The following is a 24,787-nucleotide window of genomic DNA, read 5'->3' as shown; positions in this document are numbered from 1 at the left end:
ACGAAATTACCGATGATGTCGCTTACACCTCCGGAATTTCGTAGTAAAGTCAAATGCAGAGGCTATTATAAAGCATGAAAAGGATAATAAAACAGTTAGGTTTCACCTCCTTAATCTTATGCATAATACCCTATTTGACTTATTTATGGTTTACAAATCTGCTAAAACCATGTGGGAATTACTAGAGAAAAAATATGGGTGATGATTTGGTAAAAAGAAGTATGTCGTTGGGAAATGGTGGGGTTCCGGATGGTAGATGACAAACCTATAATGGATCAAGTACATGTCTATGAGAATTTATGTCTTGGCGACGTAGTGAATGAAGGGATGAAGCTAGATGAGATTTTTCTAGCAAATGTGTTATTGGAAAAATTCCCCTTCCTGGTCCGACTATAGAAACCATCTTAAGCATAAGAAAAAAGACTTGTCTCTCCAAGAACTAGTAGGACACATGAGGACCGAAGAGGCAAATCGCCTTAAAGACAAACTGTTAGTCAATCATTAAATCTTCTAATGCTAATGTTGATGCTAATTTGGTTGAGTCCGGTGGTCCGTCCTATCCGAGAAGTTCAAGGGTAAGGGTAAGGCTAAATTTGGTCGGGGTAAGAACCAGGGTCGGGCCAAGAAGAATGGTCCAGGGAAGCACACCAAACCGGTTCCTAAGATTCAAAACTCGCTAAGGGTCCTTTTGTCTCGCTATGTTTGCGGAAAACACGGGCACAAAGCCTACCAATGCTCCGAAAAGAAAACCGATGAAGCCAATGTCAGAATCGATGACATCATTCTTCGCTGTGGTTGTGGAAGCTAATATGGTGGGTAATGTTCTTTGAATGGGTCTTGGACACGGCGCTTCCCGACACCTCTCGTGGCCGATAAGGGGTTATTTATCGAGTTCGAGGAAGTAGTCTGATGGGGTTGCGTTTTTATGGGTAACTCTTCATCCGCACCGATCAAAGGCAAAGGCAAGATCTTTCTCAAACTCACCTCGGGAAAAACACTTGCTCTAAATAATGTTTTGTATGTACCCTCGTTACGTCGAAACCTTGTGTCTGGTGCCTTATTAAACAAAGCTGGGTTGAAGCTTGTGTTTGAGGCTGACAAGGTGGTAATGTCGCGTAATGGGGAATTTGTGGGCAAGGGTTATCTGTCTGGGGGTCTTTTTGTGTTGAACTCTGATTCAGTTTTTAATAATATTGCATCTATCGCTTATATATTTGAGTCTATTGATGTTTGGCATGGTAGATTAGGTCATGTGAATGTTGACTATATTAAAAAACTTAGAACTATGAGTTTAATTCCAAGTTTGACGAGTCAAGAATTCTCTAAATGTGTTAGCTGTGTTGAAGCTAAATTCACAAAGAAACCTAGTAAACCTGTCACAACTAGGAATACGAGTCTTCTTGAGTTAATTCACTCCGACTGGTGACTTCAAAAATATTGCAAGCAGAGGTGGAAAGAATTATTATGTCACCTTTATAGACGACTGTTCAAGGTACACCGTGTCTATCTCGCTTAAGACTAAAGATGAAGCAGAACAATCGTTTATAAACTTTAAAAATGAAGTCGAAAATCAACTCGACAGGAAAATTAAAAGGGTAAGGTCTGATAGAGGTGGTGAGTATAAATCTACTTATCTAGCCGACTTTTGTGCCGCTAATGGTTTAATACATGAGACTAGTCCACCATACTTACCTCAGTCTAACGGTGTAGCTGAACGGAAAAATAGAACCTTAAAAGAGATGATGAATGCTATGCTTTTAAGTTCGGCCTATCCGACGACATGTGGGGGAAGCTATACTTTTCGCTTGTCACATTCTTAACCGTGTACCTCATAAGAAAATTGACAAGACACCCTATGAGATGTGGAAGGGCTATCCTCCTAACCTAAGTTACCTTAGAGTGTGGGGGTGTTTGGCTAAAGTGGGTTTACCGATTTTAGGAAACCTCTTTGTTGGACCAAAGACCTATGATTGTGTTTTTATAGGTTATGCTCAAAATAGTTCTGCTTATAGATTCATGTCTTTAAGTGATCGTTCTATATACGAAAGCAAGAGATCTTGTGTTTTTGAGCATGTTTTTCCATTACTGAGAAGAATGTTGATTCATCTCCTAGTTTGCCTGTTACATCTATTGATATCTCTTCACTTGCTAGTAGTAGCACTTCTACTAATCATGATGCTGAACCTAGAAGGAGTAAGAGACCTAGATGTCCAAAGAACTTTGGAGCTGATTTTGTTTCAACTTTCTTTGTGTCTCGAACATGGATACACTGTTTGTGCTAGTGATGAATTTGTTTGACCTTTTTAATAGAAGATGACCCAAAAACGTATAGTGAGGCAATGAAATCCATTGATGCTAATTTTTGGAAAGATGCTATTAAAAATGAACTTGACTCTATTATGTCAAATCAAACTTGGAAGTTGACTGACTTACCTAAAGGTAGTAAACCTGTTCCGGGTATGAATTCCGAAGTAGGTTTGTTTACCACGCTAGCTTTGTCGAATAATGCCTCTTCTAGCCTTGACTGCTCTCCTCGGCCTCTCCTGCAACAATGAGCAAACTGAGGGCTTGGCTTTGTGCCAAGCGTACTCACTCCGACGCTCAAGTCAGTGAACTTATTGTGATTAAGTAGTATGTTGCTTGATGACGTGTATTGTAGAGAGATGAGAGAGATAATACCAATTTAAGTGGTTCTTAGGTTAGATTCTGGATCCCCTTCTCAATGAGAGAGGTGGAGTATTTATAGACTTTCACCTTTTGTCACGTAGTGGCCAAGTGGCCAAGTGGCTAGCGGTGAAAAGGCGATCGACCTCGGCCGAGGGACCCCTGTCGGCCGAAGGGCCCATTGACTCCATGCCGAGGGGTCTTGGATATGAGTACGCGGATGTGTCTCCGGGTTTGGTTAGTTAGCGGCCGAGAGACGGGTGATGGCCGATAGGCGTCGTCACGGATATCTTTGTTTAAAGTCGTTATTTGGTTTGTGGATATCTTTGACCTCGCTCAATATGTTGACTTGGTCACGGGTGCGAGAATATGCCCCATCAATTTGCCCCAGCCGTAGTCTATGCCGTGGTATGGGCTCCGATGTATGTTGAGCGTATATTCTGCGCAAGTGAAAATTTTCTCGCCCTTCTTCTTCTTCTTCTTCTTACTTACGTATCAGACAGCCGTACCATATCCCCCTCCACATGGATGGGTATTGGACATCAAATGTGGAAGAGAAGATCTTTTGGCGGACCCAAGGTTGAGAGTGCCGGTGTGCTTTCGATTGCCCAGGCCGGTGCTACCTAGCTTGGTTAGTCATATTGCCGGCGGAGAACAGGATATTTTAGGATTTTCTTGAGGAAGATGAATAGGCAAAGGGATATGAAGGGCGTGTTGAAGACGCTTGGTTTCTTGTTGCATTGATTGACATTCAACCGTTGCGTCGATTGACATTCCGTGTACGCATGCTTGACATGTGTCTCTTCGTTGATTGGTCGACGCTTCATGGGTGCGCTTTGATTGGTCCTCCTTTGTGGGCCTTGGCCTATAAATACCAGAGATCTTTGAAGTGAAATTGGTTACTAATTTCATTTATTCCAAAAATTTTCCCTCTTTCTAGATCTAGAACTTCAAGTGTTTCTTTCTCTTCCAATCTTCAGAATTTTTACGTCGGCGTAGCACTTTTCTTCAAGGTAAACCAAAAAAACTTATCATCTTTTAATTTGTTTTAAGTAATTGTTGTGAACCATGTCTTCGCCGACGCGGCCGGTCCCGATTCGTGCACCGGGGGTTCCCGGCGCGTTTTGATGAGGAGGAGGCGGTAGCCGCCGTTCCGTTAAGGTCGGGGGGCCGTAGGTCTCCTTCTCCTGAAGTTGACCGCAAAGTCCTGGAGGAGTGGGAGGATGATGACGATGTTGATGATGATGAGGAAAGGAATCCTTCCGGTGGGGAGAGGTCAACAGTCCTGCATCATTATGATGCCTGTACTACCGGCGCCGATCGTGGTTTTATCGATAGGTTCATCCGCTGCTCTGGCTCTGAATTTTTCGAAGATCACTTCTTTTTTGGCCAGGGGTACAACATTGTTATCCCTGGAGAGGGTCAGGCCGTCTGTTGTCCTCCCCCGGGTCACATCGGCGTATATATGAGGCACTTGGAGTATGGTCTCCGGTTTCCTCTCAATATGTACGTCTCTACCATAATTCGGGCGATGAACGTTGCGGCGGCGCGACTTCACCCTTTGGCCGTTAGGACTATAGTCGGCTTCGTGTGGTCGTGTCGCCTTCAGGGGGTGATCCCAACGGTAAACTTATTCCGCCGAATTCATTTTCTTCGAATGAATGTTCAAGGTGGCCGGGGGTGGTATAGCGTCCCGGACCGAGCGGGCTATCTCACCGTGCCTAAGCTCACCTCTTGCAAGGGTGGAAGGAACGGTGGGTGTATGTCGAGGTCCCGGATGATTATCCGCCTCGGTCTTTTTTTCAAAGACCACGTTAACTTGCGGTGCGAGAGCAGGGGGGAGCGTGAGAAGATGATCCCCAAGGGCAAGAATAAGATGGACGCCGCAAAGGTCTGTCTCAACGAGGACGAGACGCGGGCATTGAAGCTTTTCGAGGTCGATGACGATGGGACGCCGAAAGTTTGGTTGCCCCCGACGCAAGTCATCCTGATGGACGAGCCGCTTTGCCACGTCGGCCTCATACCGGCCCTAGCACGGGGTGAGTGGGGTCGGTGTGAGGCCCATTTCTGTTTTAGCGTTCTTGTTTTTGTGCCTTGACTTGTTCCTTTGTCTAACTCTTACTTTGTTTCTTTTACAGAGAACTTTGGCTCCGTTCTGTCTGAGCAATTCCTCAAGAAGATGGGACTTGACAAAGATGGTAACGTGCAGGAGAGGAATCCGAAGGTCGATGTACATGACCGCCGTCCGTCGCCTACTGACCTCATGGATCAAAAGCTGAAGAGCTTGGACGAGGCGGAGGCTCGGGCCGAGGTAGCGCCGCCATTCGCGCCGGGTCCGAAAAGCCAAGTCTTCGGCGGCTACGGTGTCAACCTCGATTCCGCCTCCAACTCCGTGTCCGAGAAGAAGGTGGAAATCGTCGACATTGTCGACGGGGAGGATTCCGATTTGAGGGATCTCCACTTAGGCGTAAGAGGAAGAGGCCTACCCCTACCGCCGATGCTTCACGCCACATGCTCATGCTAACGATGGCGCCGAGGGAACGGGTCAATCGGCCAAGAAGAGCAAGCCCTCCGGTACAGATCTAACTTGCGGCTCAGATTTAGCCGGCTCATTAGATATACCTGATGACCGGCTCTCTGGTATGTCCGTGAACGTTGACGTGGACTCTTTGATTGAATTTTTTGTAGATCAACCGGCGCAGTCTGTCCCAACTACTGAGCGGCGAATTGTGCAGACGGCGGGAAAAAATGCCACCGCCGACTCTATTCTCGCGTCGATATCCAACGACCAGCTCATAGCGGAGGGTACAAGGCTGGGCAAGAGGATTGGGAAGTGGTCCGAATCGGCGGCTTTCGCATTAGGGAGCAAGAAGAGGCCTTGACCAAGACGGGACCGTTGATAGAACGGCTGAAGCTCGATGTTGTGGCCGCAAATGGGGTGGCCGGGAAGGCTAAGCTTGATCTCCTTGCACGACGAGCGCGTGTGGAGGAAGTTGAGAAGCTGCTTTGTCGGCCAAGAAGGCCAAGTTAGAGGTGCGACCTCGCCGCCGCCAAGTTGCGGGAGGAACGGGACAGATCTACAAGGGCGGCTACGACGTTGTTGTCGCCAAAGGAGGAGTCGAAAAGGGCGTACCGGCTCCAGTGAGTCACACAGGGGTACAGTGCTATCCTTGCCCAAAGGGAGAAGGATATTGAGATGCTTCAAAAGAAGATTATCCCCCGCATGTGTGCTCAATATAGGGACCTGACCGAAGAAACCTTGGGGAGGTGATCGGGGAGTCAGATCCAGGATGGCTCCTTTCCGTGGCCAAAATTTGACGGGCTGTTCGACGATAGGCTCGAGGCTAACGAGAAGGCTGCGGCGGTCAAGGCTGCCGAGGATGCGAGGGCCAAGAAGGAGGAAGAGGCGGCCGCGGAAAAGGCGGCCCTTTGCCGAGAAGACGAGGGCGGCGAGAGAAGAGTCCATTAAGGCCAAGGCCGCCGAGGATGCTAAGGCTGCCAAGAAGGCTGAGGAGGCTAAGGCTGCCAAGAAGGCTGAGGATGCTAAGGCCGCCAAGAAAGCTGAGGATGCTAAGGCCGCCAAGAAAGCCGAGGATGCTAAGGCGCCCAGATTGCATCTAAGTCGCCCACCAAGGATGATCTTCTGGCGATGGCGGCAAGGGCAAGCGCAAGAGGCATAGGGAGACGGGCGGTCGTCACCGAGGCTCACCGGCGTCTCGGATAGTTTCAGCTATTCGGGGGCCAACTATTAAGCCTTTTCTCCCTGCCATCCTTTTGGCGCTTCAAAGAATCAGTCCGTAACCTTTTGCTTTACTCTTCCTTGTATTTTGTAAAACCTTGGTAGGTAGAATCTTGGCTTATCCCAAAGGGGACGGCCGTCGTCTGTATTTCTCCTTCTTGTAACTTCGTTATCTTTTTCTTAATGAGAATTTGCTTGCTTCGCCTCTGGCTTGGCCGAGGCCTTTGATTTATTCCTTCACTTGTCTTCTTGCGTTAATTAATTGAGCGCTTTTCGTTTTTACCCTTGGCTTTAGCCGAGGCGATTTTAGCATGCGTATCTCTTTGTGTTTAACGTCTTTAAACTCGGTCTTAATTTGCCGAGGGCATTGCGTTAATTAATTGAGCGCTTTTCGTTTTTACCTTTGGCTTTAGCCGAGGCGATTTAGAATGCGTATCTCAAATTGTGTTTAACGTCTTTAAACTCGGTCTTAATTTGCCGAGGCGATTCGTTAATTAATTGAGCGCTTTTCGTTTTTACCTTTGGCTTTAGCCGAGGCGATTTAGAATGCGTATCTCAACCGTGTTTAACGTCTTTAAACTCGGTCTTAATTTGCCGAGGGCGATTCGTTAATTAATTGAGCGCTTTTCGTTTTACCTTTGGCTTTAGCCGAGGCGATTTAGAATGCGTATCTCAATTTGTGTTTAACGTCTTTAAACTCGGTCTTAATTTGCCGAGGCGATTCGTTAATTAATTGAGCGCTTTTCGTTTTTACCTTTGGCTTTAGCCGAGGCGATTTAGAATGCGTATCTCAACCGTTGTGTTCAACGTCTTTAAACTCGGTCTTAATTTGCCGAGGGTCTGTCGCGTTTCACTCGTCTCTTCCCGGCCGATTCACGGGCAACGGAGTTTACGTTTTGACCGCCGTTGAACATATGTTAGCATATCGGCTCGTCCCCCCGTCACTCCCGTTAAAGGCCGAGGTGATCGAGGTTTTGGCTCTGTCCTTTGTGTACATACGTTAGCATGCCTTCTTCTTGGGGTGACCGCCGTTGTGTTTTCCTCGACATGACTATGGAGGGGATTAACACTTTGATGGAAAATGGGGATGATTCCTATTTAGATACGAACATGCATTGGGGTGCCAACAATCGTTTTGGGCACCTCATTTTGCTATACAAAGTATTTTTCGAGATTGTCGGTGTTCAATGGCTCATCGAGGTACATCCCCCATGTCCAGTCGGTACCGGTATGTACCGGCCTCATTTCTTCAACTACCTTGTAGGGACCTTCCCGATTGGCCGTTAACTTGCCATGAATGTTTCCTTTATTGGTGGCGCCGACTTCCTTAGGACCGATCACCTACCGTTAGATCCCTTTTGTGGACCCTTCGGTTGTAGGCCCTTTTCATTCGGCTCTGATATATCGCTAAGTTGAGGCGTGCTGCATCTCGGCTTCCTTCGACCAGGTCTAGGGAGGTTCTTAGGCCTTCCTCGTTTTCATCCGGGTTAAAAGTGGCCGTTCTGAACGTTGGCACCGTTGCTTCAATCGGCAGGACGGCTTCGGAGCCGTAGACTAAGTGGAATGGACTGTACCCCGTTGCCTCTTTCTCCGTGGTTCGCAGGGACCACAGGACGCCGGGTAGTTCATCGGCCCATCGTCCCTTTAGGTCTTCAACTGTCTTCTTCAAACCGTTGAGGATTGTTTTATTGGCTGCCTCTGCCTGCCCGTTGCTCTGGGGGTGGCAGACGGAGGAGTATGCAAATTTGATGCCAAGTTCTTCCAACCAGCTCATTATTGTATCACTCCAAAACTCTCGGCCATGGTCGAACACCATGACTTGGGGTAACCCAAAACGAGTTATGACGTTTTCCCAGATCACCTTTCTTACGGCCGTCGCGGTCTTGGCAGTCTTTGCTACGGCCCTCAACCCATTTGGTGAAGTAATCGACGGCGACGATCGGAACTTTCTTCCTCCGGATGCCGTCGGAAATGGCCCTAGTAGATCCATTCCCCCTTTGTGCAAAAGGAAGAGGACTAAGCACCTAATTGCAGGTCTCGGGAAGGTGCATGTATCACCGGAGCATGCATCGGCGGTTGTTGCATTTTTTGTTTTGTTTCGGAATCTTCAAGCATGGTGGGCGAAGTAGCCGGCTCGGAGAGCTTTGTGGGCTAGTGTTCTTGCCCCCATGTGATGACCACAGATGCCTTCGTGTATTTTGTCACAAGATTAGCTCGCATCGGTGGACCGACACACTTCAGAGTGGCCTTGTCACGGACCTCTGTATAACTCTCCTTCAAACACCAAGTACCTTCTTTGCGATCCTCTTTATCTTTTGTGAGAGATTGCGGTCCTCCCGTAGCTCATGTGTCGTTTATACCTCTTTATCGGAGTCAACCATGTCGTCTCGGCTTCCACGTCGCACACCATGCCGATGGTTTCGTCAATGCTCTTAGCGTTCCTGATGTCCACTAGCACGGTTGGTGATATTCCCGATGGTTGAAGCGGCGATTTTGAGAGAGCGTCGGCCGGTTGTTCTCGGACACAGGGATGTGTCGCATTTTGAATGACTTCAATTTTGAGGTCTCGGCTTTTACCTTTTCCAGGTATCTTACCATCCCATCGTCCCGAGCTTCGTACTCTCCTTCGTATTGGTTAGTTACCAAGAGAGAGTACATTTTCAAAATGATGTGTTCGCTCCGGCGCTCTCGGCTAACTCAACTCCGGTTATCACCGCCTCATACTCGGATTCGTTGTTTGAGGTTGAGAAGGTAAACTTTAAAGCGTACTCGAACTCGTCCCCGTTTGGGCCGATGATAAGGATGCGGCTCCCGAGCCGTTCGTTGTGGAGGATCCATCGGTATATACCTCCCACATGCCGGGACATGACTCTTCCTGATACGTGCATTCGGCCAAGAAGTCGCGGCCGCCTGCCCTTTTATCGAAGGCCTTGGTTTGTATTGAATGCCGAAGCGGATAGCTCCACCGCCCATTTGATAAGTCTGCTGATTGTTCGAATTTTTCCAGTGTTTTCTCCAACGGCCTGGTCGGTTAAGACCGTCATGGGATGTGCGTCGAAGTAGGGTTTCAACTTCCTTGCGGCAACAACCACGGCAAAGGTGCTTTTTCAATCGGCGGGTAGTTTCTCTCGGCGGGCAATGCAGTGTATGGTGATAAAGTATATTGAGTCTTCTTTGCTTGTTTTCTTCTCGACGACGATTAAGATCGACCGTGGCGAGGTTCTTGCTAAATATAGATATAGCGTTTCCCCAGCGTCGTGCCGGGACGGGTCGGGAGAGTTTGCGAGATGGGCTTTCGGTTGTTTGAAAGCCGTGCTCTGTTCCTCCCCAGAAGTCTTTATTCCCTTTTAGCACTTTGAAGAATGGGGTGCTCTTGTCGGCTGACCGAGAGATAAAACGGGCAAGGGCCGCCATCCTCCCGGTCAAGATCATAACCTCTTTGCGATTCCTCGGCTCCGGCAGTCTAGAATTGCTTGGACTTTCTCTGGATTGGCATCAATTCCCTCGGCGCTAACAAGCACGCCGAGGAATTTGCCGGCCCGGACACCGAAGTTGCACTTTGTAGGGTTAAGCTTCATCTTGTATTTCCTTAGTGAACAAAATGTCTCGTGTAAATCGGCTAGGTGCTCGCCGTCGGACTTGCTCTTGACAATAGCATCGTCGACGTAAGCCTCAATGTTTCGCCCTTTTTGATTTTGGAACACTTTGTCCACCAGTCTTGTGTAAGTCGCGCGGCGTTTTTTCAAACCAAACGGCATCATCTTGTACATGTAGGTGCCGTGTATGGTGATGAATGCGCATTTAGGCATGTCTTCCTCGCCATGAATACCGATGGTATCCTGAAAAGGCGTCGAGCGTGCTCGGCATTGTGTAGCCTGCCGTTGCGTCTATTAAGCTATCTATCCGAGGCAAGGGGTAGCAATCTTTCGGGCATGCTTTATTAAGTTGCGTAAAATCAACACACATCCTCCACCCCCCCGATGACTTTTTAACCATTACAACATTAGCTAGCCATTCGGGGTATGTACAAGGGATGATAAAGCCTGCCTCTAACAACTTATCAACCTCGGCCTTGATGGCATCCTCCTTTTCGGCCGAGGAATTTCTCATCCTCGCTTCACGGGGGCGGCGCGGGGAGTACGTTCACCTTGTGAACGATGACCTCTCGGCTTACACTGGCATCTCGGCGGGTGAGTACGCAAAGACGTCTTTGTTCCTCCTCGGCAGGTCTCAGGAGATCGGCCCTGAATTTTGGCTCGTGCCGACACCGAGCGATTACGGTGCGGCTGGATCAATCTCTATCTGCTCGGTCTCGCCCCTTCGACCATGCCGCGTGGTTGGTGCTCATCGGTTCGTCCCTCCGTCGTAAGGATGGGTTCTTCCCTTTTTCCTCTTTCTTTGCTACTTTGAAGGATTGCATGTTGCACCCCTCCGGCCGATACTTGGACGCGTTGACCACCTCGTCTTTTTCGTTCTTTGAGACGAGTTTATGAACCTCCCCGCGGTCCGAGACATACATCGGTGTCGGGCCGGATGGACATTACAAAGATCGACCTCGCTCGGGGTGATACGACCGATGAGAACGTTATATGCGGATGAGCCGTCGATGACCACGAACTCGGACATCACATTCTTGGCCGCGTCAGACTGGCCGAACATCACCGGTAACTTGATAGACCCCAGGGGGACCAAGCCTGCCCCGGAGAAGCTGTACAATGGGTTGGTGCATGGGCTAAGGTCCGCAATTTTCAGGCCGAGCCCTAGAAAGCACTCCCTGAACATGATGTTCGTGTAAGCACCCGTGTCAATCAGGCATCTCATGACCAGGTGGTTGGCTATGTCTAAGTGGACTACGAGTGGGTCGCTATGCGGGGCGATGATTCCTTCGTAGTCCTCCTTCCCAATAGTTATGTTCGGGATGTTGGAAGCGCGGGCGCCTGTAGTGGGCACGAAGTTGATGGCCGATCGATCCGTTCGGAGTGCCGTTTGTGTCCGCGAGCGGATCCGCCGTTTCGTTTCCCCGATGACAACATGAATTGTTCCTATTCGTTCAAAGACGGATTTTTATCCGAGCCACCGGTGTTAGTCTTTTGGCCTCCGGCAACATACTTGCCGAGGCTCCCTTTTCGGATCAGCTCTTCAATGGCATTCTTCAAATGCGGCGATCGTTGGTTAAGTGGCGGTGTGGCGTGGTACTCTGAGACATGGGCTCGTGTCACCGTCCCCCTAGGTTTGGGGGCCTTTCCCACTTCGCCCCTCGTTTCGCTCGGGAGAAGACCTCGGCGGCCGATACGACCAGGGGGTGTGATCTTTGTACTTCTTATGGTAGTACGGGCCTCGAACTCCCCGGCGTCACCGGGTTCTCGCTTCCCGGCGGGCTGTCGGTCCGCGACCTATTATTGTCACGGCGCCCTTCATCCGGCTTGTCCTCCCTGTGGCTCTTTCTTTCGAGTGCCGGCCTCGCCGTGGCCTATCCATATTTTGTGATAGTCTTCGACCTTAATGGCCTGGTCGGCCAATTTCCTGGCGGACTCAAGGCTCGAGCCACCGCACTTGATGAGCTCGTTTTTCAAGTCCCCTCCGGGGAGGCCTTTCATCGGTGCGAAGGCCGCTAGTTCGCTGTTCGGCTCCTAATCTGGCTGAACCCGGCATCGAACCTCTTCACATAGCTTCGGAGTGACTCGCCTCCCTCCCCGCCGATGGTCGGGAGATCCGATGTCTCGACGGCTCTCCTTTATTGGTAGAAATCTTGGGCCAAAAACGCGTCTCTTAGGTCGGAATAGGAGTATACCGACCCATCGGGTAGCCCCTTGTACCGGCTTTGCGCCATTCCAACCAAGGTCGTTGGGAAAATTCGGCACTGGACCTCGTCGGGTTGCTCCCACACCGACATGTGAGACTCGAAAGCCTCGGCATGATCGGTTGGGTCGCCCTCTCCTTTGTATGATATAGATGGTAGCTTTAGCTTTGGCGGCACCTGGGTCTCTAGGACGTAGGCACTGAGGGGCTGTCTGACCACGTGTCTAATGACACGCGGCGATCGGCTCCTCGCATCCTTAGTCCGGCCCCTCTCCCCGTGGCGGGAAGGGCTTCTTCTCCGACTCTGGTGAGTCGGACTCCTTCTTCGACTACGGTGAGTCGGACTCCTTCTCCGACTCGGTGAGTCGGACTCCTTCTCCGACTCGGTGAGTCGGACTCCTTTCGCTCGTCGGGGCATGCCTCGTGGGCGTCGCGGCGACATCGTCCTTCCGCGAGTGCGGGAAGGGCTTAGTTCTACCACCGACACTGGGCTCCCCGGCGTCTTGGTAGGCTCGGCCTCTCTTAGTGCTTCGTTCGGGTTTCTCGGAGTCACCTTTTGGGCCCTAGCTTCCTGGATGGGTCCCGCCGCTCTTGTCGGTGTGAGTGTGTGAGCGCAAGACCGACAATCAGTCCAGAGTCGTCTTGCCTTTTTGCCGCATCAACCACACGCCCCATGACGGTGACTGGTCGGCGGCGCGGCGATCGGCATTATTGGCATCCCGAACTCCGGTTGAATTATCCATCTGGTGGAGGGCCGCACAACCCAGACTGTGGACGGTATCATCCGGGTGGAGGGGCTCTTGATTTACGAACACCTCTTGTTCTTTTGACATCTTCTTAGCTTTTTGGGTGGGTTTTTTTTTTTTTTTTTTGTTGTTTGGGAATGACTAGCTTCTAGTACGTGATCCCCTGGCTGCACGGCGCCAATTGTTCGGGTATGAATTCGAAGTAGGTTTGTTTACCACGCTAGCTTTGTCGAATAATGCCTCTTCTAGCCTTCGATTTGCTCTCCTCGGCCTCTCCCGCAACAATGAGCAACCGAGGGCTTGGCTTTGTGCCAAGCGTACTCACTCCGACGCTCAAGTCAGTGAACTTATTGTGATTAAGTAGTATGTTGCTTGATGACGTGTATTGTAGAGAGATGAGAGAGATAATACCAATTTAAGTGGTTCTTAGGTTAGATTCTGGATCCCCTTCTCAATGAGAGAGGTGGAGTATTTATAGACTTTCACCTTTTGTCACGTAGTGGCCAAGTGGCCAAGTGGCTAGCAGGTGAAAAGACTGATCTGACCTCGGCCGAGGGACCCCTGTCAGGCCGAAGGGCCCAGTTGACTTCATGCCGAGGGGTCTTGGATATGAGTACGCGGATGTGTCTCCCATTTTGGTTAGTTAGCGAGCCGAGAGACGGTGATCGGCCGATAGGCCGCACGGATATCTTTGTTTAAAGTCGTTGATAAAATTTTGTGGATATCTTTGACCTCGCTCAATATGTTGACTTGGTCAGCGGGTGCAGAATATGCCCCATCAAAACCCATTACAAGTAAATGGATCTTTAAAAAGAAAATGAGACCTGACGGTACAATAGAGAGGTTCAAAGCTAGACTTGTAGTTAGAGGCTTTACACAAAAGAAGGGTATTGATTATTTTGATACTTACTCTCCTGTGACCAAAATCTCGACTATTAGGACTCTTGTCGCCTTTTGCTATTCATAACCTTATTATACATCGATGGATGTTAAAAGCGCTTTTTGAATGGTGAACTAAGGGAAGAGATCTATATGTCTCAACCTGAAGGTTTTTTGATTGAGGGTCAAGAGAGTAAAGTGTGTAAACTGAACAAGTCTCTTTATGGATCGAAACAAGCACCTAAACAAAGTGGTATGAGAAATTTAACAACACTTTAATAAGTAATGGCTATGAGGTTAATCATTCTGATTCATGTGTTTATTCAAAGGTAATAGAATCTGATTGTGTGCTCATATGCCTTTATGTTGATGACATGTTAATACTTGGTAATAATTTAGAGGTAATAATTAGAACCAAAGATTTTTTGTCATCACAGTTTGAGATGAAGGACTTAGGAGAAGCTGATGTTATCCTAGGAGTTAAGGTCATCCGAAACTCCAATGGAATCTGTCTAAGTCAATCTCATTATGTTGAAAAAGTGTTGAGAAAGTTTAATTGCTTTGATGATGTGCCTGCTAGAACACCATATGATCCTAGTGTAGCATTGTGTAAAAACTTGGGCAAGAGTGTTTCCCAAGAAGAGTATGCTAAAATCCTAGGTAGTGTGATGTTTTTGATGAAGCGTACTCGACCGGATATTGCTTATGCGGTTAGTAGATCGAGTCGTTATACACATAACCCTAGCAATGAACACTTTGGAATGCTCTTCGTCGTTTACTAAAATACCGAAAGGAACAATTGACTTATGTTTGCATTATAGTAAAAATCCTCTTGTGTTAGAGGGATCTTGTGATGCTAATGGGTTGCGTGTAACGATGAGATCTGTTCTACTAGTGGTTATGTCTTTACCATGGGTGGAGGTGCTATATCGTGGAAGTCTTCTAAACAGACTTGCATTGCACGCTCTACCATGGAATCTGAGTTCATAGCTCTTGAGTTGGCGGGGCAAAAGGTGAATGGTTGAAAAACCTTTTAGCTGATATACCAGTGTGGGGCGGACGGCTAACACCGGTCTCCCTGCACTGTGACTCGCAGGCAGCAATTGGTGTTGCAAAGAACAGTGTCTACAACTCGAAAAAGAGACATATTCGAATAAGACACGCTGCAGTTAAACAACTCCAAAACAATGGAGTGATTGCTTTGGACTATGTGAAGTCCGAAACAATCTTCCGATCCCTTTACTAAAGGGTCGACTAGGAGACTAGTCGTTGATACGTCGAGGGAATGGGGCTTAAGTCCTTAGGTCAAGAGTGAGACTTGACTAAGTCTAAAGCTTCTATTCCTATGACATTGTATGATTCATAGCCTTAATGGTAATGCTTTTGAGACGCACTTGATGAATCATACACCAGGTTGGACTTAGATCCTTAATGACTCATGTGAGAAGTGCTATTGAGGAGCACTTGAGTCACCTACGTAGGTGTAACGATCATTAGACTATGAGAAGTCTTCTGAACACATCTATCGATCACCGAGGTAAACGCATAACTCTAAAAAAGAGCGCGTTGCACTTTCGCTGAACGACCTTAATCAAGGTATGATATGTGTTGTGGGGGTATCGACCGAAGCTCGCCTAGGAATTCAAATCGTAAGATATTCTCTCTTTTGTAAGTAAGTTGTTTCCTCATTTCACTAAAGTGTCAATTCAAATCGAAAGATATTGATACCTAAGTATCCAATCCTTCCTTTACCCAGGAATTCTTCTTCTTTCTCTCTGGCGCCCCTAGTGGGGGATTGTTGGAAATAGGGGCTACTATTTGCATAGTCTTTTTTCCATTTTGTCCCACATTGGTGAGGAATAGTGTTTGTGTTGTGTTTATATATGACCACACTCCTTACCATATCACTAGTGGGTCATGGGAGGCTTTTGTGGAAGCTTTGCGAGGTGCTTAATTCAGCTCGCACACGCGCGCGCGCGCGTGCCCGGGCCCGGATCCGGATTCGTGATTCGGGATTTGGGATTTGGGATTTGGCAATCGCCTGCGGCGGGCTTTGCCTATCTTTTTTGGGGCGTAACCTAGGACCGTTTGTTTTTGTTTTGACCGGAGTGTCCAAAGTCTTCGTTGGTGGAAGACGTCTCGATGGGATGCTATAGTCTTTGCGCTCCTTTAATCCCTACCACCGATCGCTGGTGGGATGCTAGTCTTTGCTCTAAATGCTCCTTTATTCCCTCCATTCGCCAGTGGAGCTTACCATCAAGTGCGTGAGCTCCCTTCCACTAATCTTTGTTGATCTATTTTGCTATAAATAGATCACTCTTGACATTCAACAACACAACAAACACTCTCCTTCTCTCTAATCTCTTCTTCTCTTATCTTCTCTCGCTACGAATTTCTCGGGTGAAGTAAAACTTTCGTTGTTCCAAGTCTCACGATTCCGAGTGGGCGAAACCGAGTTGGAGATCGTAGTGTTATCCTTGGGAACTACCGGCACTAGCCGATCGCCACCACGGTCGCACCGGAATATAGTTTTCAAGGCAGTGGCTTCCATACCACGTCACTACAAATCGGTTATCTCTAATCTTTCTCATTGTTACTGCAGTTTACGACTAACATGCATCAAATATTCACAACTAGCTAGCCCAATAACTTTTGTCATAGTTGTGACTTGTGACCGAAGTGGGAGTTCCGGAACTCAAAATCGTAGTATATGTGACTTGACGAGAATATTGAGTTGACTGATGAAACGGAAAAAAATGTTGAGGGACTTCTTTCATTTTTCCAGGCTAAAAGTTTTTTCCGCCACACAAGACGTATTTTCCAAAGTGGTGACTGGTGAGTATTAGAAACAATTAGATACGGAGAATCAAACAAGTTGGTCAATTTGGAAGAGTGCTTTGTTACACGATTCCGTGCTTACAAACATCCACATATTTCAGACTCGAGTACTCAACAATTACAAGAACTTTTCAGGAACTTTGCAAGGCTGACAACTACTTCGCAGCTTGTTGGTTTCCCTGGAAAGATTACTACAGCTTTATTTTCCAACTGCACATGATAGAATGAAAGAAAAAAAAAGTACTCCGTCTGCTGATGCGTGCTTTACTTGGGACAGCAGCGTTTAATTATAATATCAATCAGCTGTTACATGCTTCAATACTGCATTCGTAGACTCTTTGGCAAAATGCTTCTGCCTAAGCTGTACATATGGATAGCCCACAAAGGATAGGAAGTGTGCTGGTTTTGAAATTGAGAGTATTTCGTACCACACTTGATTATTCTCATCCAGCTCTACTGAAAAGCGTTCTTCTCCAGCCTAATTCACCAAATAAGCAACATTTCAGTAAAATCATAGTACCATCAGTCTCATGCTTCAATTATACAAAAAATCGTACTTCACCTTCAATCCTCAGTCCTCACCAGTCACCATAGAGAGATCTTCATTATTAAGACACAAGACCAGTGGCCAACCAAGAAAATATTGTGAAGTCTTAGTTAAGTGCAGTAAGAGAGGCCAAAATAAAGGTAACTATGGTGGTGAAGTCTTAGTTAAGCGCAGTGAGACACTGGCCAAAACGCCTCAAAACTCCTTAGGTACGCCTTGTGCATAAATAGTACTCCGTATTAGTTATTACCCCCTTTGGAATAATTATTCTCTTCTCTTCCTCCCCTACCTCCCACTATACTAATGGCCTTTATTACTCTAGCAACAATTAATCAATTACCCTATTCCTGGAAATGAAGCAAGCCTCGTACACGGATACAAAATTCGGGACCATACAATGTACTTCCAGGAAGAGAATATTAAGCATTTGTCTCCCAAAGTTGAGTTGTTTAGACTCTAGAGTTGGTATATCATTATTTAACATTTGGAAAAATCCTACAGCGTGAGCTTATAGATGGAGTTGTAGATTAAAGTATGGAAAAAAGAGACAAAAGAAAACAACAAAAATTGAGCACAAAATCTGGGCAGTGTGGTTTGGCTTATACTATTTGCCATGTGCAGAGTAAGTGCAGATTGACGAATGTTCTTCCCGTTATTGTTAGCCAAGATTGACTGAAAACATGACAATCGAGGGACAGAGCACATCTCATATTATCCATTCTTTACTGAGAGGCATGCTAGTTAGTGAGCAATAGCCACCCAAAGGTTGTTACAGACCATTATTTCAGCATGTCTTGCCAATGTTCCACACAATGCATGGGGACTTGAGGAACAGATGAAATGAATCGACAAAAACACATCCTACGAAATACCTCCTAATCAGAAAGTTCTAAATTTATTACTCAGCATAATTAAGAGAAGGATACTGACCAGCAGGTGACCTTGAAGAGTACCACTCCCAAAGCTGAAGGAGGATTTCACCTTAGCAGCACTCTTGTTCTCGTTGACATACACTACTTGAAGGGGCATCATCAACCATGGTAGGAACTCCTTGACACAAACACAAAACTTTGCCCCGCTTTTGATTGGAGTTGTGGGCTCAACAAATGTCCAATTCATTTGGAAATGCCTGCATATATCATAACATCAAGTCATAAGCAGGAATAGTAATCTGCAGCATGTGGTTTGGATCATTCTCAAACTTGAAATTGAAAAATAATACGGAGTAATAACTCCGCCATCCCAAATTTATAGTCCCCATTTGACTCTAGCGATCAACATACGGAGTATATTATAGCAATACAATCTAAAATTTGTCATTTTTTTTATTTTGCAAACAAAACTGTTTTCATATCACCATTATTAAGGAGTTGACCACAAATAATACTATACAACCAGTTGTATAATAAACATTGTACAACCATATACATTACAGCCTAGCTCAGATTCTTCTAAACAAAACTCGAAAACTTTAGTAAACAGCTCGAATTCTGCATCATATAACTGCATACAACAGGTTGTATAATCTACTCATTGGGAGTTGACGCTATTGTATATTGTACGAACATATCAGTTAAAATCGGACAAGTTTGACTACCAACCTCACGCAGGGACTGTATAGAATATAAATGGATGGATGGAAGGAAGTAATACCTACCCCCAATTCTGAAGAGCATTTTTGCCCTTTTCATATGTCCCCTTACCCGAACCAATGAGCACACGGGCATGATTAAGTAAGTACCCCTCGTCAGATAGCATTTGATCTTTCTGAAGGGAAGACACTGACCCAGCCGTAACTCCTTTGTATTTGCCATCATAATTAAACGAACCAGCTCTATAGAGTTCATGAAAGGCAAGACAATTTAGCTACAGAAGTATACGGAGAAGACTGCAGCAAGATAGCAGGCAAGGAGTCCATAAACACACGAGAAATGACATCGACATTGCATCATTCACTTACTTGTCGAGGCAAGCCTTTTGATTTTCAGGAGATGGACGTCCCCAGCTAAGGAAAAACATTTTCCTGTGAATTTTCGGATTAAGGAATGACAAATTGACAACTACAAATACAATTCCGTAAGAACATGTAAGTATAAAGTATGTTACCCCGACTCATCATATTCTCTCAGGGTGTGCTTGGATACCAAAAGTGGAGGGAAAGGGAGGGAAGGGGAGGGGAGGGGAAATGGGGGTGTGGGTGTTTTAACACAATTTCACTCCAAATCTTGAATATTGTGAAGAGATTTTGATTTGTTTGTCCAAATCCTTCCCCTCCATTTTCCTACACCCTTATTTGCCGATTTTAAATCCCCTACTCTCCCCCCTTTCTTTTCCCTCCAAATCCCTCAATCCAAACACACCTCAAGGTCACTCGAGACCGACCCGACTGAGAACAGGCGGCTCTTTGGTGAATCGACCATAATGTGGTGAGTTTACATTGAAATCAAACAGAAAAATGTTCATTTGGGCATTACGTCGAACATGTGGCGCGCATACTCGTAAACTCATCAGGATTGTTTACTCGTAAACTCAGAATTATCAAGTTGATGTTATGCGTGAATTACATTTACGAAGCCATTAAAAATGAAGCACATGCATTCAAATCCATATTCATAATGAAAGAGAGAAAAGGCGGGCGTACCTAATCTATGCCAGTCGCAGCTTAAGAAGAGATGAAATTAACTGAGCGACAGACAGTAAAGGGAAATAATACGCCCTTAATTATCAGAGATTAATGTCACTATTATTTGTCCGGTTATTCGGTTCAGAATTGGAATTTTGGTAGGCAATAGGCAAATACCCAAACGGGTCCAAAGCCAACCGTAAAATACAAGTTTTGACCTGTTCAGGTCGAAATGCAGACTTGCAAGTCGAATTAGACTGTCTTGCTTGTGACCTCTTATAGTCCCCCTCTCACTTACCCTCCCACGGTCTCACTTGCTCCTTGTGAGAGGTCACAAGCTTGTGACGGAATAGTACCGTCACAAATGAAAATTTGTGTTCGCGACAAACTTTAGACTCTCTCGTTCGATTTTTTCACTTACCTAGAGATGGAAGTGGGTCAAGCTGGTTGTGCCTCGTGCCAGCTCACTGTGTTAGAAGAAGAAAATGGAATGACCCAAGCACGAGAAGGTGGGCTTCGTGTTGTGCCATTGGAATAGAATTGGCAGCCCAGTCACAATCCATGGCCCACAACGTGTCATGTCGTGTCGTGCCGTGCCGTGCCTTTGTAATTCATCCACTTTAACCTCTTATTCTTTATATTTCGAACATGCTCGGGAGTGTCATAGGCTCGTAGCGTGTCGTGCCTAATGGCACGGCACGATTTTTTTCCCTCAAACTTCGGCTCAGGCACAGTCCATGGCTCACGAGTCACGACTACCGTGTCATGCTGCGTCGCGTGACCGTATCAATCCCACGTCATGCTAAATGGGTCATAGACTCAGAGAGGCACTTACATCTCTACACCCACCCGTTCACATTTCTTCCCTGTTATGCCCACAAAATAGAGTGCAGCCATCTTCATAGCTCATACACACAGCTCTTCAATGGCTTCCTTATTCACCAAATACAAACACTTTCGTCGACATTCAATCCTTTCCACCATTGCCAACACTTCTTCAATTCAATCATACCTCAACATTTCTAATACCCATTTTACCCTTTCAAAATGCCGAACATTCGGGTTAAAACCCACCCAAATCGACAACAAAATGGAGGTTGATTACTTGATTTCTATCTTCACTCAGAAACGTTTCGACCCGGGTAACTCGGTGGAGCTGACTCAACTCGGTTTCCAACTTACCCCTCGCATTGTTGAAGATGTACTTAAAGAATTAAGGAGTTGGAATGTCGCTTACAGGTTTTTTAATTGGGCAAAATCGCAAAATGGATACTTTCATAATTGTTATACTTATAATGCTATGGCTTCAATTCTATCAAGTGTTCGACAAAATGCCGCAATGAAAAGTTTAGTCTTTGATGTTATGAATTCTTCTTGTTATATGAGTCCTGGTGCATTAGGGTTTTTGATTAGATGTTTAGGTAATGTAGGGTTGGTACATGAGGCTAATGAGCTGTTTGATCGAGTTAGGGAGAAGGGTCTCTGTAATCCTAATAATTATAGCTACAATTGTCTGTTAGAGGCCATAGCTAAGTCGAGTTTGAGTGATTTAGCTGAGAAGAGGTTGGACGAAATGCGTAGTCTCCGGTGGGTGGTTGACAAGTATACATTGACTCCACTTCTCGCGGTTTATTGCAATGCTAGGGAGTTTGAGAAGGCTTTGATGGTTTTCAAGGAAATGCTTGAAAAGGGTTGGGTTGATGCTCATGTGTTGTCAATCTTAGCCCTTTCGTTTAGTAAGTGGGGTGAAGTCGATAAGGCTTGCGAGTTAATTGAGAGAATGGAAGAATGTAATTTACGTTTGAATGAGAAGACGTTTTACGTGCTGGTACATGGGTTTGTATCTAATAATAGGGTGGATAAGGCCCTTCAACTTTTTGATAAAATGCTTGGATTAGGGATTTCCCCTGATATCGCGGTCTATGATGTGTTAATTGGGGGGCTATGCAAAAAAGATCCTCAGGGAGCTTTGCGTTTGTACTCGCAGATGAAAAGCTCTGGAATATGTCCTGATGTTGGTATACTTAATAAGCTTATATCATGTGTCACGGAAGAAGATATAATGGTGCATTTGCTCGAGGGAAGTGGAGATGTTATTCATGGTGAGTCTCTTAGATCGCTTTATATTTCTGTTTTAAAAGGTCTTGTTAGCAATGATTTGGTTGATAGAGCTTTAGGACTAGTGAAAATGATGATGGAGGACACATCTCAACATGGTAGTAGGTTAGAGAAGTTTTTCAAGCTGAAAGGTATTTTCTGCCTGGATTCGTCTTCGTTTAGTATTATCATCAATGCTCTATGCGAAAAGCGTAGATTAGATGAAGCATTTCAACTCTTCAAAGATATGGATAGATTTGGCTGTCCAAGGGATACAACACTTTACAATAACTTGATCGATGCTTTATGCTATGCTGAGAGAATAACAGACAGTCTCGACCTATTAAATGAGATGAAGAAGTTGAATATACAGACAACCCAATTCACCTACAATTCGTTATATGGGTATTTTTGTAGGAAAGGGGATGTTAAGGGAGCTACAAGCATAATGAAAGAAATGTGTGTAAATCGTCATGAACCATGGATAAAAAATTCTACCACACTTGTTAAGCAGCTCTGCAAACAAGGGAGAGCAATGGAAGCTTCTAAATTTCTTGCTGAAATGGTTCAAGAGGGTCTTGTTCCCCATATAATCCTATACTCTGCTGCCATAGATGGGCTTTTTAAACTCCAAGAAGCCGATCAAGCTTTAGAGTTATTTCAAATCGTCTGTTCTCGTGGTTACAAGCCTGATGTAGTTGCATATAATATTTTAATCAATGGCCTATCAAAAGCTAACAAAGTTGCAGAAGCTGAGAACATGCTAAAAGAGATGCTGAATGGGGGACTATTGCCATCAACTGTGACTTATAACTCTCTTATCGATGGATGGTGCAAGAATGGTGACATTGATCAGGCTCTGGCTTGCTTATCAAAAATGGCTGGGGAAAACAGGGAACCTAATATCATTACCTATACTACTTTAGTTGATGGACTATGCAATGCTGGGCGACCAGGTGATGCACTTAAGCTTTGGAATGAAATGGCGGGAAATTCCTGTTCACCTAACAGGATAACTTTCATGGCTATAATCAGTGGTCTCTGCAAGAACAACATGCCAGAAATTGCGCTCTCTTATCTCCGTGAAATGAAGAAAAAGGAACTGAAAGCTGATAATTTTGTTTACATTGCTTTGATGGATTCATTTTTGTTGAATAAGAACCCTATCTTAGCTTTTGAAATGTTGAAAGAGATTGCTGAGATGAACATATTCCCAGCCTCTATAGATAAGCATCATACACTTGTGAAAGATGCAATAACCAAACTAGCTGATGATCCTCTTACTTCATGCAATGTTAATAAACTAATTGCTGAAGGACGCATCCCTATGTTTTTACTGTGTAAATAATGAAGCAAAGATCATGCCCATTGTTTAATTGTAAAGAGGATGCCTAGGATTACCCGGAAATAGCCTCTCTGTTGGAAACACATGGGTGTGCTGCATACATTCTACCTCCCCTTACCCTTCCATTTGCTGGCCCTTGAGATGTTGAGCTAATGTTGTTATGGTGCCTGGGCTTAAGCCATTGTTCATGACAAATCAAGTTCGAGACCTTTATTCTCAATTATGTCGTGAACATAGATACTAACGTTGTGCTTCATTGAACTGTGGGCTGCGCTGATTCATCTTGGCCTGAAGAGTCGTTCAAAGTAGAACATGGTTTGCTGTTCTGATATTATGATCTCTGACATCACCAAGAAAAGGTACATTTACTCCAAGAATGTGTTAATTCTTGCCAAACTTATTACCGTATATAACTTCCCTGTGTACTTGTCGTGATGCTAGTGCATGACTGATTACTGCCTTCTGGGCGCTTGGATACTATATGCAATTCTATCGAGGTCCAACTTGAGGTTGAGACTTGTGTTCGATATTTAAAAGTTTACAGCCATAGTACTTTGTTCTTGTACCAAGTATTCAAATTACAAGGACTTTTTTTCGGCATCAATTTCTTGTTTTCCAATGTTTAGAACGCACCGTCTTCTATTATAATTCAACTTTTATTTTTTAACTTAATGACTCTCTCTTTCTATGCTCCCAACGCCTGATAACAAAACCTTTGAATTTGACATCAAGCGTGCATCGTGGTGTGGCAGGGGAACACCAACACCTATCTGGGCAAAGCAAACTTTCTGAAAGATAGGGTTCTTATTCGACTTTTCCCTCAGACTTTTAATATGTTATTAATATTTTGTTACAAGACTTTTGTTATTATTGTTGTTTTGTCTTTAATATTTTGTCTTTAATATAGTATACACAAAGACCGTTCCAGCAATAAAATAAATCAAAAGTCAACTTCACCACAAACAATGCAAAAAAATTCTCCCATCTAAGTGTTTGCATAGACGTTACTCCTCGATCACTTACCACATACAACAAGTGTTTGAATAGAGGATTGGTTACCACTCGAACCCATGGGCCATGACCAAGATATTATTATATACCCCAAATTTACTTTAACAACTGATTGTATGATTTCAATAGTAACAAACATAGATGAAAACGGGAAAATTGAAGCAAGATGATGATTTTATGGAGCTAAGTATGAAAAGAGGAGGAAATTGAGCTGAGATGTACAATTCAGCAAATTTGGTGAGTTACAGGAGACTCTCAGCCGGTCATAAGACCTAAGAATGGATAAGCGCGGCCATCTATTTGGGAGAGCAAGAGGTGAAGAAATGAAGCAAAATGTTACAGAAGACCCAGTAGGTCATATAATACCGAATGGATAATCTGCCATTTGGGAACACGCATAAGAGCTTGGAAGTCAAAAGACGAATGAGGAAATCAACGTAGCCCCAAATGGTCAGGCACCAAACGTGGTACCGATTGACCGGCCGTGACCACCTGATGA

At 45.5% G+C, this 24,787-nt stretch overlaps 2 protein-coding genes across 5 annotated transcripts; one reads left to right on the top strand and one right to left on the bottom strand.

Moving 5' to 3' along the window:
• Positions 1-16,679: 16,679 nt before the first annotated feature.
• Positions 16,680-20,101, bottom strand: LOC141597531 (UPF0548 protein At2g17695). Of its 4 annotated transcripts, none has more exons than XM_074418005.1 (6): positions 19,854-20,101; positions 19,173-19,235; positions 18,870-19,046; positions 18,143-18,341; positions 16,941-17,143; positions 16,680-16,875 (listed from the first exon to the last, which is right to left on the bottom strand). In XM_074418005.1, the coding sequence occupies exons 2-5, from the start codon at positions 19,229-19,231 to the stop codon at positions 16,961-16,963; spliced, it is 618 nt and encodes a 205-aa protein (XP_074274106.1). In that variant the 5' UTR covers positions 19,232-19,235; positions 19,854-20,101; the 3' UTR covers positions 16,680-16,875; positions 16,941-16,960. The 4 variants fall into 4 exon arrangements, with proteins under 4 accessions (XP_074274106.1, XP_074274115.1, XP_074274101.1 ...); XM_074418014.1 differs by having other exon boundaries at positions 19,173-19,272; positions 19,854-19,996; XM_074418000.1 differs by having other exon boundaries at positions 16,680-17,143.
• A 405-nt stretch (positions 20,102-20,506) lies between these two features.
• LOC141597464 (putative pentatricopeptide repeat-containing protein At5g08310, mitochondrial) lies at positions 20,507-23,826 on the top strand. The gene is made up of 2 exons (XM_074417933.1): positions 20,507-23,636; positions 23,719-23,826. Exon 1 carries the CDS (start codon positions 20,761-20,763, stop codon positions 23,278-23,280), a length of 2,520 nt encoding a protein of 839 aa, XP_074274034.1. The 5' UTR covers positions 20,507-20,760; the 3' UTR covers positions 23,281-23,636; positions 23,719-23,826.
• Positions 23,827-24,787: the final 961 nt, after the last annotated feature.

The sequence above is a fragment of the Silene latifolia genome, chromosome 1, assembly GCF_048544455.1.
Source record: "Silene latifolia isolate original U9 population chromosome 1, ASM4854445v1, whole genome shotgun sequence".
NCBI classification, from domain to species: domain Eukaryota; kingdom Viridiplantae; phylum Streptophyta; class Magnoliopsida; order Caryophyllales; family Caryophyllaceae; genus Silene; species Silene latifolia.
This window is presented reverse-complemented; position numbering and strand designations above follow the sequence as displayed.